Below are 12,980 nucleotides of genomic sequence, written 5' to 3'. Positions count from 1 at the left end.
AGTTGACTGGGATTCTTCATTCCTCATTAGCCAGAACTGTCCCTTTGTTTATCTCAGATGACGTGCCCTGGGGGTAAGCAAAGTTTGTGTCCACTTGCTCAGGGATAAATAATGTATTGTTACATTATTTGCTGGTTTCTTTGGTTTCTGTGCCTAAACTCCTACTGATTGCATTGACCCAGGATTTCTCATGGAATTTAGACAAGGTAGGAACTCCAGTAAAATTCCATAACATGATCTAGAGGGAGGGAGAGAGATACATGAGAGAGAGACTAAGAGAATAAACAAAGAAAAGTTGCTATTGCAAATTCAGGTGCCTTTATAGAAGAACAGCCTCTCACAGGGCTGCTTTTGCTAATGCTGTGATAATGATATTGTCTGTAGCGGTCACTGCTTTTAAAAGCACTTCTGAAAGCCATTTTGACAAGGGAATCAAGAAAATCATAACGCCAGCAAATTACATGAAATACAGATCAGACGTATAACAAGTGCCGCAGACACCTCATTCTCTTGGCATGAAGGCACTGAGCAGCAGATAAATGCTGTGATGATTACCAGTGTCAGGCTGTATTCAAGTTAGCCTAGACAGCTTATTCCTTTTCACGTTCCTCTAATTTCAGAGCAAAGAACAGCAAGTATATGGAGAGCAAGAGAGTGACTTCTCCCAGCAGCAATCTCTGGCAATGACATACCTGACAATAGCAAAAAGGAAAAGAGAGCAGTGATCTGTTTGAGTCATAGCAGCTCTACATCCACAGTCTTGACCCTGGACAGAATTTCAGCACACTCATAGCTCCTTTAGTTTTCCATTGCCTTCTGGTTCTTCTCAAACAATTAGACTGCTGTTTAGTCTAATGTTATATATTACAGGATCTCTCTTGGAGCTCTGCTGTTTAAAACAGTTTATAGCTGTCAGGGAGTTCATAAGCACAAGATTAGAGGCGTTTTTAATGCTTTTACTTTGGCCCTTCCAGTGTGGCTATCATCCAGCTGAAATCTGCAGATTCCAAGGGATCCCAAACAGTTTATTTCTGTCAATTCTGCACCTGATAGAGGTGAATTTGGGTCTTTTAAACCAGGGTGCATCTAGTTTAAAACCTGCAGTAAATGCAATATGAAAAAACAGGATAATTTTACCATAGAAGCCCATGGCTGTTTCCTTACATCTTTTCCTGCTGATATTTTACGTGAGATGATACTGCCATACAGCTCAAACATGTGAACTGCTGAGTGGCCTAGAATCCCGCTGGGAAACTGATGGCTGCCGCCACTACCTTGCAAAATCAGGCCCTAAGTCAGGTAGTTTACTTAGCTGGTCCCCACTGTTTTCGTCCATCCCATAATTTTCCCCAGAGCACTCAGGCACATAAAGTAGGACTTGCACAGAATTTAGATGTGTAAACCCACAACTACAGTTCTATGCTCAGCTGCTGCCAATCCCTGACTCTCTGCTGCTGTTAGTGACTGATATTCCCTTCATATCTGAAACTTCTGCTCAGCTTTGATAGGACATACCTAACATGCACTGGCAGGACTGGGTTTCCAACAAGATGAAGTGGCATCTGATATTGTTCTTCAAGAGGTGAGAGGAGAAGGGGGTGGTGGCAAGGCCAACAGGTCTCCATGTGTGTAAAACCTAGGGCTGAGAGCACTTGTCCAAGATGCAGGAGACTCTGATTCATTTCTTTTTCCTACTTAAAGATATTCAAGTTTCCCTTTCCAAGCTCACAGGACAGCATGCTAACCAATAGGTTACAGTCTATTCTGGATTGGGTCTTTCCACCCACCCACTGTGCAGAAAACTATTTGGGGGGAGATGGAAAGAGAGAGAGAGCTCACAATGGGGAGTGTGGTTTTCTAGGTTAGAGCATTCAGCTGGAGGATAGAGTGGGATAGAAAGCCTACCTCTCTCCTACTTTCAAATGTGATTCTACAATGACTGTTTAATGTAAAATTGAATTGAACTTGGTCTTTTTTTCATAGACGCAAGTCCTTAGCAGCTAATGGCAGTTGCTTTTTAACCTGATGTCTGGTGCGTCGTTCAGCAATAATGTTTTATTGAGCCTTGAACTTGTTTACAAGACCATCTCTCCATATAAAACTGTGATGACTACATGATCTGTGTCACTAAAATATTAGCATCTAGCAGCACATCTTGGCAGCAACTGACCCAACAGTGACTTAAACACAGCTGCTCTTGCGCTGCTGGTGAGAAACAAAAACTCTGCTTGTTGCTCAAGGAGTCTCAGCACTTTCCTCATTGGCTTTAAAACCTAGACAATTTCATGGCGTTTGAGAAGGCCTACAAAGAAAGTGGAAACTACAGTGCAACAGATGTAAAGTGGATGCAAGAGCTTCAGAGGGATGAACAAAAAGAAAGAGCCATTTTCACTGGGGATTGTCACTGAGTTTTCTGGGGCTAGCAGAATGCTTTCCATGTTCTCCAATCTGTATGACTCCACTGTGTTAAATATAAGGCTGGAGGATTTAACTGGCTACCTTGGCAAATCTTTATCATTTCAATTTCCAGAGCTCCATGCCTAATATCTACTTGATTGTTAATCAGATGAGGATGGAAACCTGCAAGCCTTCCTGAGGCAACAAGCTTCCCATTCACAAGCCAGCCAGCCAGAACTGCAAGGTGGCAGGAAATATATTTAGATTATCCAAATGTCCCCCTTGATTCAGTTAGATACAGTATTACTTTTCACTTGCAATGCTGAACTGTTGCATATGGTTTCTGTGTACTGTTAAATAACTAGTGTGCAACATGAACAGAATTCACAATTTTATTATCTTGCAAAGCTTGATCTTCACCTTTGGATGAAAGACATGTTATAAGCATTACTTGTCATCATCATTATTATTTGTACCAATAATAAATTAACACAGTTCTTCCTTCCTTGAAACCAAGATTGGAAAATTTAAATATTGCTTTATAAATACAGCTAGTCAATTTTTTCATCTAAACATTTTTTTCCAATAAAAATGGCTTGCCAAACAAGAATACAAAATTCTAAAAAGTTGAAAATGTCTGTTGTTGCAATGAAAAACTGGTAACAAAAATTAAAACTTCTTTTTGTAGAAAATGTTTGGCTTTCAGTAAAATTATTTGAATTTTTATTTCTCTTTTTTTCATAGGAAAGGCAAACGTTACAAGTGTTGAAATTTTATTTCACCCACAAAAATCTGAATTTGTTTAACTATCCCTACACATTATTCACTAAGGGTGAAATGTGAAAGTGAACAGTGATGCTTTGGAACAGCAAGCATTATAGACATTTTGTTGTGTCGTTTTTTTCCTTCCCACAATGTTGTAGTCAGTCATAGAACCATTTTAATGCAGCTTTATGGCTGAAAATATTAGAAAAAGAAGTTCTGATTGTACTTTAAACACATGTCAAGGGAACACTATTGCAGATATAAAGCCAGATAATAATTCTGTGTACCTTTGCTTTGTGAGGCCCCTGTGGTAAAGGAGGGAGTGGGGCAAAGGCAGGCACTGCTCAGCCTCCCCCATCCTCTCCTTCCCCCCATACCAATACTTCTACAATACAGACTACAAGTATCTCTTTCTTTTTAAAAATGCATAGACCCAGGGCTCTTGAGAGACACTGAGCCAAATTCAGCTGATGAAGTCAATGAAACTGTTTGCATCATGTGAGTGAGGATCTAGTTCATACATCTGACCAATATAATTTGCATTTTTCCACACCTCACTGCAGTGCTGAAGTGTCATTGTGTTCTGTTACCAGCTAAAGGTTATCAGCTGCCCTGCTATACATCACGTAGCATGTTCGTGTATACCTTCCAGCTGAGATGAACTCCTTTGATATGCCACTTTCTCTACAAACTTAATGATATGGCATGTGACTGAAGAAACAGATGATCAGAGCATTTGCCTTTACATATCTTTGTGTTCATACCTGTCTAATGAAATACAGCAGAGGTGAAGGATTGATGCTGTAGTGAGGAGGACATCTAGAGATGTTCGAACCAGGCAGAACATCTCTCCATAATTCCAGTTATTCTCAACCAGTTCAATAGCTCCAAATGGCATCACCAGCACTGAAACCAGCAGGTCCGCGAAGGCAAGTGAGACAATAAAATAGTTGGTCTTGATTCTCCTACAAGACATAATATGAAAAGCAATATGAAAAGCTCACTGGTACAATCTCAAAGTAGGATACCCCATGTGTGGAGAAATCTGTTCTCTAAAGGGTATGTCTAAACTGTCCTCTAATCCTAAAACATCCTCTCTAATTTACTTCTCATTCTAAATAATCCATTTTAGTTATTTTTATTTTGTTTTGGGGAAGAAATATTTGCTGTGTTTGCTATATAACTATGGAGGTACTTCTGCTCATGAAGATACAACCAGGCATGCACACACATACCATTTACCAAACACTGCCCTTTCCAAACACTGACAGATAACTCTTTTAAGCTCAGTGGATTTTTGGCACTTTCTAATAAAATAAATCACCATAATTTGTTGTTGTTTTCTTTGTACTCTGTAGCCTTTTCCATTGTTGTGTCCCCCTTTACAACATCAATAAAAGCATCAGGCCTGGCGTTGTCTCCGTCCACTCCTTAAGCACTTACAAAAAATGAAAGCCAGCCAGCCTTTGCCTTCTAAGACTACAGTATCTTAGATACAACCTTTTCTTTTCCTCATCTTGCTGCACTATGATTTCCTAAGGAGAGCAGGTTCTGCCAAGGAGTTTGTGGTTGTGTGGAAACCCTGCACCATTTGTGAATGGCTGATAAAGTAGGTGCCAGTTACAATAAGGTAACAGCATACAAATCTTGGACTTTCAGGGGAAGGGTAAGAGTTTATCCAGTAAAAGCCTCTGTAATAATGATGCTGAATGTTTGGACTACCAGCCAATGAAGACTTGAATCTCTCTCAGAAAGAAAGATAATAGCCATTCCAGGAGAATTTAAGGAAGGACAGAAAAGAGATTATTTATGCAACAAGTCAGACTTTTCTCAAGGCATCCAGTGCAATTTTAAATGCTTATTAAATTAAATAATTATTAAATGCTGATGTACCAGTATCAGGATGTGAGCTCTTAGAAACTGGCAGTCAAAAAGCAAACTGCTAATCAGCAAGTCCCCCAGCTATAATTCTGGAATGGAAAATGCTCAGCTAATCTGTCCCAACCACTGACCGTCTCTCTCTCTCTCTCTGATACAGCCTATAAATTACTAATCTAATGAGCAGGGACCTACTGAATTTGCAATTTCACAGATTCCATGAAATCCAGGCAAAGCCCATGAAATCCATGGCGGTGAGGGCTGATAGAATATAAAATTCTGGCCCCACAGAGGGAGCCAGCAGTTCTCCGGGCATTGCAACAGCCTGCCTGGGTAGGGAAGAGGGAAGGGGGGATGCCCACACAAAGGGCTGCCGGCAAGATAGTTGCTGTCCCCAGCCCTCACTGATGATGGGCTGTATGGCTGCCTGTCATGTGGCGCCACCCCTTTCCAATAATCGGAGGTGGGGGCAGAGCTACATGACAGACAGCTCTTGGCCCATCAGTAGCGAGGGGCAGGCAGCCTTCACAGGCAATCAGCGGCAGGGGGCAGGACTGCTAGGGCCCCTCGGCCAGAGTGTGGGAGACCCTCTACTCTCTGCCTGCAAAACGACTGCTGGGCCCCTCATTCTGCACATGAAATCAGTGGGCAGCTCTCACAAATTAGGTAGGCCCATGCTAACGAGATGTAAAGTCCAGACATGTAACTTGTATTCCTTTTGATTTTGTATATTGTTTTTTACTGTATCCTAAATTACTAGAAAATCAAAATGGTTTAACTACACTTAATCTCTAATTTTTATTACTTGTAGGTGAATTGTTAGTATTTTTTCCCTCCTTTTTTTTAAAGACTGTTAAAAAGGTTGCATGTCACAATTAGACTCGCTGGCAGAGCTCTAAGGAACCCCAGCAAGCACCACTACAGGACAAGATAAGGCCAAGTTACCAGGGACTCTAGAATAACTAAGGAAATTAGGTACTTTAGGTATGGCCACTTAAGACTAAACAAGTACTTAAGATGATTTGCTTCTTAGTCAGGTTTTTTAAATTAATCAACATTTAAAGAACCCCTCCTTCATTCTGAACTTTGCTATGCCCCAAATTGAATTTGGGGTGTAGCAATACGTAAGACCCTCAGTTTCCATACTTAGTTGGTTTTTTTGTAGCTGTCAGCACTTTCAAGCCACTTACAGCAAAGCTATTGTATGAACCTGCTGGTTTGTTCATCATGAAGCTGACCCAGCATATTTGTGTCCTGACCACAGGAAATATGAGCCCTCAGTCAGCAAGGCACTATGTATGGAGTCCAATGAATATTTTTGTGCCTGAAGGTAAGAATACACTTAGTACAGTCCTGGGACTGTTCACATGCTTAAAGTTAAGCACCTGTCTAAGCACCATGTTAAATTATGAATTTATTGTGCTTGGACAGTTGCAATATATCTTGTAAATTGAGGACAACCTTCCAGAAATCACTGAGAAAATATCTACATAGGAGCAAGATTCAAATTTTAGGATGATTCTTCTGAAAATAACTATACCAAAAAAAAAAAAACCCTTGAAGAAGCATTTGAACTATAACTATTGTGATTCCTCCTTCTACATCCTAAGCTCATCTGATGCATGCAAGGTCAGCACTGAGATCTGCGAGAGAGAAATCTTGCTAATCACTTTCTGCCCTTCACTGGGAAGAGCAACAATTAGGCTAGGTCAGTGCAACTGCTTAATGTGATAGACAGACTTGGGGCCCGACCTGTACATTTTTCTGACATGTTTTGTTAAAAGGAAAATTGGAGTTGGAAAAAGAAGAAGCCTCGCTGCTTCTCCAGAGCTCCCTTGTGTGTGGTTTTCTTCGAAGTGACTTATCTGTTCTTGACATCTGGAAAGCTAAAAATGTAGAAAATGGATAATAAAATGATCACGCTCCTGTGGTATTAAATCTAAATCCAGACGTATTGAGAACAGTATGGAAGTTTGACTTTGCTGTGACCTGAACAGTTGCAGAGAAGCAAGGATAAAGTTTTTTATTGTGCTTTGTGTTCTTAGAAATGTGGGGGAGAGGGGTGGAGAACCCACCTGACTTTGTAACATTTGTTCTAATGGAAAGGATTGAGATTTTGTGCTGACTCACCTGAGCTGCCTGTCTCTGCATACAGCCACCATCACCAGCAAGTTCCCCAGGATGGCCATGAGTATGACTGCTGAGATGAAAGTGAGCAGTGCAATCTTCTCTGCCACGCTGAACCTCTCACTGGAACTGGAAACCACAAACAGAATGTGTATCAGAGCAGAACGAAAGAAAATGAATGAATTTCCAGCTACAAACTTTCATCAAATAAAAATCAGGCACATTATAATGCTCTCTAAGCACCATTTCTTCTAAAATTCATCTCTATACCAGTTTTCGGGGGGGAGAACATATGTGCCAAAACTTCAATTTTGCACTTTGATGATTTTTTTTTTTTTTTGAGAAAAATGAATTTCTTGCTCTGGGACAAGATATAAAACATGTCAGTTTTCTGTATTTTTCAGCAAAAAAATGTATATGTAAATCTTCATGTCTGCTCTTGTTGTCCATGGAGCTAGAGAAATCGGCATATATATAAGGAGTCAATTATACATTTTGAACTTGAGACACCAAACAGGACATATTATCAGAGGAAGCATGTTGTCACTTTCTGAAACTCAGGTCCTTTTAATTGGAGCTGGCTGAAAACTTTAATTTGGGTTGGGGCAGGTAGTAAACAGTAAACTTTCAAAACTGGAAAACATTCAGGTTTTTTCAACATTTTCAAGGTTACCATCAAACTTTTTTTTTAATATTTTTAGAATGCTTTTTTCCTTTTCTCCTCCTTTCTTAACTGAATATAATAGAAGGAACGATGATTTCTTTTTCTAGTTTTTGATCTTTTTCCAAAGCTGGCAAACCTTTTGAAAAGGTACAAAATAAAGCAAGACAAAAGCGGAGATAAAAAAAATTGAGAGAGGAGCAAGGTGATCCTGTTCTGCCTAACTCTAAACATCATCACTTTTCTTTAACTTAGTGAGGGAGATGGGGAATCTAGAGAAAAGAAAAGAGAGAAATAGAATAAGATGAGGAACGCTGACATTTTAAAGTTCCAAATATTTGTAATTTTTAAAAAAATATACTGGGTATAATATTTTCAAAAAAAGTTTTTTCTGAAGCCTGCAAAACAAAAACCACATAAACTTTCTGTAGTTTTACTTGAAATTGTTGGGTGTTCTTCCTTTGAAAGGTGTCCCTTGTTAGTTAACCATACATGACACAAAAAATCACCACCCACTTGTGGAAAGCTTGGCATCCACCCCCAATATGTGTGGATGGGTGTGTTTATTCATAAGATGCAAGCATTTGTAAACTTCTTCACAATGTTTGGTTTAAAGTGTATCCTCTCCTATGTACAGAACAAGAATCTAGATTACAGAATAGATTTTGTGAGAATTTTCAAATAATTAGAAAATCTGTTAGTTAGTTTGAACCATACCTGTTTTAAAATACCTCTCTGATTTCCTTTTTCTACTAAACAAATAACATATTTTGGAAATTAACTAATTACCTCCTTTCCAGACTGTGCCAAAAGCTAAAACCTTAAGCTCCCTTTAAATTTGCCAATACATGCTCAAACAGCATCTCTCAAACAACAGACAAACAAACTCCCATCCTCACCAAGGCCTTGCAAAAGACCCAAATGCCTGCTGTGTCCACACATTAATAGAGGCCACATCATCACTGGACCTAATAACAAAAAGGAGTACAGTCTCCAAAGTTCATTCAGTTGCAACTCTACCAATGTCATATATGCCATCAACTACAAACAGTACCCTTCTGCTGCCTACACCAGATACAGGATAATTTCTGTGCATAAAATGAATGAACACTGATCTGACATCAGCTGCAGAAAGATACAAAGCCTGCGGCAGAACACTTCAACCTCTCTGGACACCATCACTAACCACAGAACTGCTCTTCTCAAGCGAAAAAAAATGTAGAAACCAATCTGAATGTCAGAACTAGAAATTGTCCACAAATTGGACTGTGTTAAGTATGGTTTAAACAGGGATGATGGATTCTTATCTTATAGATTAGCTTTTCTGGCCCCCTTTGTTCTTCTGGGTTTGCTACTTGTTTACTTTTCTCTTAGCACTACCCTGTTAGCACTGCCCTCTTCCTCCCATTTCTCTCTCTGTCTCTCCCTCCCCTCCCTTGACCTTTGCATTCTAATTTCTCTCTCCTTATCTTCTGCTTTCTGTAGTCCTTCCACAGCATCATACCAAGTTAAAAAAGAAAGTGTGCTTGATATATATACCTTATTTGGTTAGTCTACAAAGTGCAGATCTAATCTGCCTTCTGACTGACTTCAGACTAACACAGTTAACTACCTTTAAGTATAATTGTATCTGTTATATAATCTACTGGTTATTGAGAAATACTTTAATCACTGAGCCTGTGTTGTCATCAAATGGGTACTCTAAACTTTATTTTTTAAATGGTGTACTTTTTTCAGAACCTTTTGTATGCCAGGTGCTCATTTTGCCTATTTGAAGCGAGGATACGGGTGCGTTGCTGTCATGGACACATTAGTGAACAATGCTTGGGGTGTTCTGTCTCATATAAATTTAATCTGGATTTTGGAATTCTTTGATTTTTGAGTGCTTTTATTAGCAAATCCACCTGGGCATCTTTAATCATAAAGGCTAAGTACAGACATTCAAAAAGCCCTGAACTGAATTGATTCAGTCTTTCCAGGTTAGACTGAACCTGCGAGCATGTGAATAGACATTCACTTTTGATTCCAGATATGCAGGCCCATGCCTGCAGTGGCTCGTTCCTATCAGAAAACGTAAGTCAATTTGGCTAGGGACAGACATTACACATACACTAGTGTAAGTAATCAGAAACTAGGTTAAACCTGTAACAGAACAGAAGTTCAATGCACATAAAGCAGCCTCAAAATGGCTGAAACTGGTTTAAGATAAACCTGGTTGAACATAGTATCAGACTTAACAGATTGAGGTCAAACTGGTTGATAGAAATTCTGTCCCACACCCCTTCCTATTTTAAGCCCATGCTGGGCTGGTGTCTGGTCATTCCCTTGCCCCGATCTAGCTACAAAGCAGAGGGGCGGGGCCAAACCTGCTCTTTGCAGCAGACAGCACAACCCACACCAGAGCTGCAGAGCATGCTGGGAGACTCTCATTTAACTTAAACTAGAAAGGGGTTTGGGACAGAATTTCCATCAACCAGTTGACCTCAATCTGTTAAATCAGCCACTTTGAAACTGGTTTATGTGCACTGAATTTCTGTTCTGTTACAGGTTCAAAGCAGTTTCTCACCACTTAAACCAGTCTATGTGTGACTTCTGTCTCTGGCCAAATTGACTAAGTTTTCTGAGTAGGAGTATTTACAAATGTGGTGGACTTACTGAATCAGCCTGGCATGTCCTGGGCTTGGAAAATCTTCATTTTGGATTGGTGGAGCCCATCCACCAATCAGGTAAGGGCTGAACGGAGCCAACCCTGCCCTGCCTATAAGTGGGGGTGAGGAGCCTCACGGGCCTGAGTGAAGCCTGCATTTCGCAGGTCTGGCAAGACTTGGTGGGGGTGGAGCCTCTGAAGCAAATAAAAGGAGCCGTGTGCCCAGCACACAAGAGACATGGCGGGGGACGACGAAGGAAGAAGGGGCTAAGGAGAGCTGAGGAAGAGCTGCCTAGTGGGCAAAGCAGCGCCCAGAAGTACCCCCCCTCGCCAGGACTGATGCCTCAGCCCCATTGGTGAATGAAGTGGTGCACAGGGCTCAGACCTTGGGGCCGCTTGCAGCAATCCAAGTCTGCGTCCCCTGGCAGGGGGCCAGGGAGCAGTGTATAGATCAGTGCATGGAGCCCAGGTCCTGGGAGCCACTCAAGGCGGCTCAGGTCTGCAACCCCAGCAGACACCCAAGGAGCGTGATGCAGAGATTGCTGCATGGAGGGTCAAAATGCTGACCAGGACTCTGGGAGCTGTTTCAAGGCGGCTCGGGTCCCCAACTCCTGGGATACAGCCAGGCTGCCGACATGGCAGCATCCCCCAGTGGGTCCAGGTGCTGATCAAGCCCCAGTGTCACATGAGACAACCCGGGCCTCCAACCCCTGCCGTAAGGAGTGAGCCAAACAGTTCATGGGTCAGTGCACAGGGTCATGAGCAGGCCTCAGGATGGGAGAAAGCCCCAGGCAGTGGCCAGCCACCATGCCAGGGGAAGTGCCCATTCCACAAAGCCAGAACAACCCCACATCACCAGGGGGTTGTAAGTGTAGGGAACAAGGGTGTCCCACAAGGAAGGGAGCCCTCAGGAGCCAGAACAGGCCCCTGTGAAGTAGGGGGTACTGTCCCAGCCCACGAGGGATTGGAGGGGCCTGGAGCATCATCCCATTTTCCCCTGGCAAAGCTGCAGCCAGGCTTCCCCTTATTGAATGGGGAGACCCTAGCATAGTAGCACCTTCAACACCTGGAATGGTGAGTGGGCACCACATTTTGTCACTTGCACTGTTTATTTTGTCATTTGAGGTTTCACAGTTATATGAGCACAAGTGTATTTCATCTTTGATTTTCACTGCATACATTACAATGTTTTTTCATGGACTGTAAATAGTTAATTGTGTTTATCCCATTGATGTGCTGTATTTACCTGTTTGCTTATACTTACTGACTCCAGATCCGTTACTTACCTGTGTGGGTTGAAACTCTATAGGAGGTATAAGTCATATATATAATATAGTCCTGTATCACTGAATAAGTGATTACTTACCTTTAGATATGTGTATGTGCATAACTTTATTTTATTAATTAGTAAACCTGTATATAGTTAAGCAGTTGGGTCCTGGGCTGACTCTATGGGGAACTGAGGGGAAACTGTGTGGTTGACAGTTCCCTACCACATCACCTCTGCCTGCTGACAAGCCCCTTCAACTCAGAGAAGGGGGATACATTACCCTGTGCATGCCTGGGCTACACAAATAAAGAAAGGCAAGAGAAGGAAAGACACCCAGACTGGCATAAAGTTTTTATACTTTTGTGAAGTCAGTTAAGATAGGTACAAAAGCATGTGTAAAGATGGGGATGTGTCCAAATCAAGCCCATCTCATGTTTAGGTGTTGATCCAAAATACACAGCTTTTACTCTCAGAGAACATGACAGTGTAAGTTTTTATCAGTGTAAATTTGCATGTTTTCATGCTCCAGGCTTCATAGTTTCACACTGAGTAGAAACTGCCTGTTTCCCAGTTATCTCTATGGTTTTCTGTCAAAGCTCCCTGCTAGCTGGTGGCCTCAGTCCCTTTGGAGATGACATTTTTGGGAGCTTATGGTGAGATGACAGGTATACAGGTATGGGCTACCCCACAGGTAAAATGCCTCTGTACCTCTTATTACTATTAATGACTTCAACACAGATGGCAAAAGTGTAAATATTGCAGGCTTTTGCCCTAAGGAGTGATCTCTGGTGCTGACGTCAGTGAAACCTTCTCCAGCGGCAGTGACTAGCAAGCTATCACACTTGGGGGCCAAATACAACCACGGCTTAGGTTCATCAGGAAAATATTGCCAATTATGGCCCCCAAAATGAAAACTTCTTTCCAGCGAAGAGAATAGCAAAGACAAGGATGGCTTTTTTTAGCAGCTGAAGAAACTTGCATTTAATTAGAAAGATTTGTCTGCAGAGCTTAGCAGAAATTCAGCGGGGGTAATTAAGTCTTAGAGAAGCACTTCCATGTGTTTGAGCAACCTATAACACCACGCAGGATTTTGTTCCATTCAGACAGGTTGACAAGCTTCTGCTGTAGCACAATGTCAGTTTTGCACAGTTTCTGCACAGATTTGCTTGTTGCTACCTTGGGTCATTAGTTCTTGGGCAACTGCTAAAATTAGTGTGTTTAGGCTTTCAACTCTT

General features: G+C 41.5%; 1 protein-coding gene across 2 annotated transcripts in view; it reads right to left on the bottom strand.

Moving 5' to 3' along the window:
* Positions 1-12,980, bottom strand: part of HTR4 (5-hydroxytryptamine receptor 4) — a 253,864-nt gene that overhangs the window by 123,504 nt on the left and 117,380 nt on the right. For both annotated transcript variants that reach the window (XM_090065166.1, XM_090065167.1), the window contains 2 exons: positions 7,171-7,296; positions 3,927-4,127 (listed from right to left, as the gene is read on the bottom strand). In XM_090065166.1, the coding sequence (XP_089921292.1) occupies positions 3,927-4,127; positions 7,171-7,296 (327 nt within the window). The remainder of the gene's footprint in view (positions 1-3,926; positions 4,128-7,170; positions 7,297-12,980) is intronic.

Source organism: Crocodylus siamensis, chromosome 10 (assembly GCF_052110815.1).
Source record: "Crocodylus siamensis isolate JL-2025a chromosome 10, ASM5211081v1, whole genome shotgun sequence".
NCBI classification, from domain to species: domain Eukaryota; kingdom Metazoa; phylum Chordata; order Crocodylia; family Crocodylidae; genus Crocodylus; species Crocodylus siamensis.
Note: the sequence above shows the minus strand (reverse complement) of the source record. Positions and strands in the feature narration are given on the sequence as shown.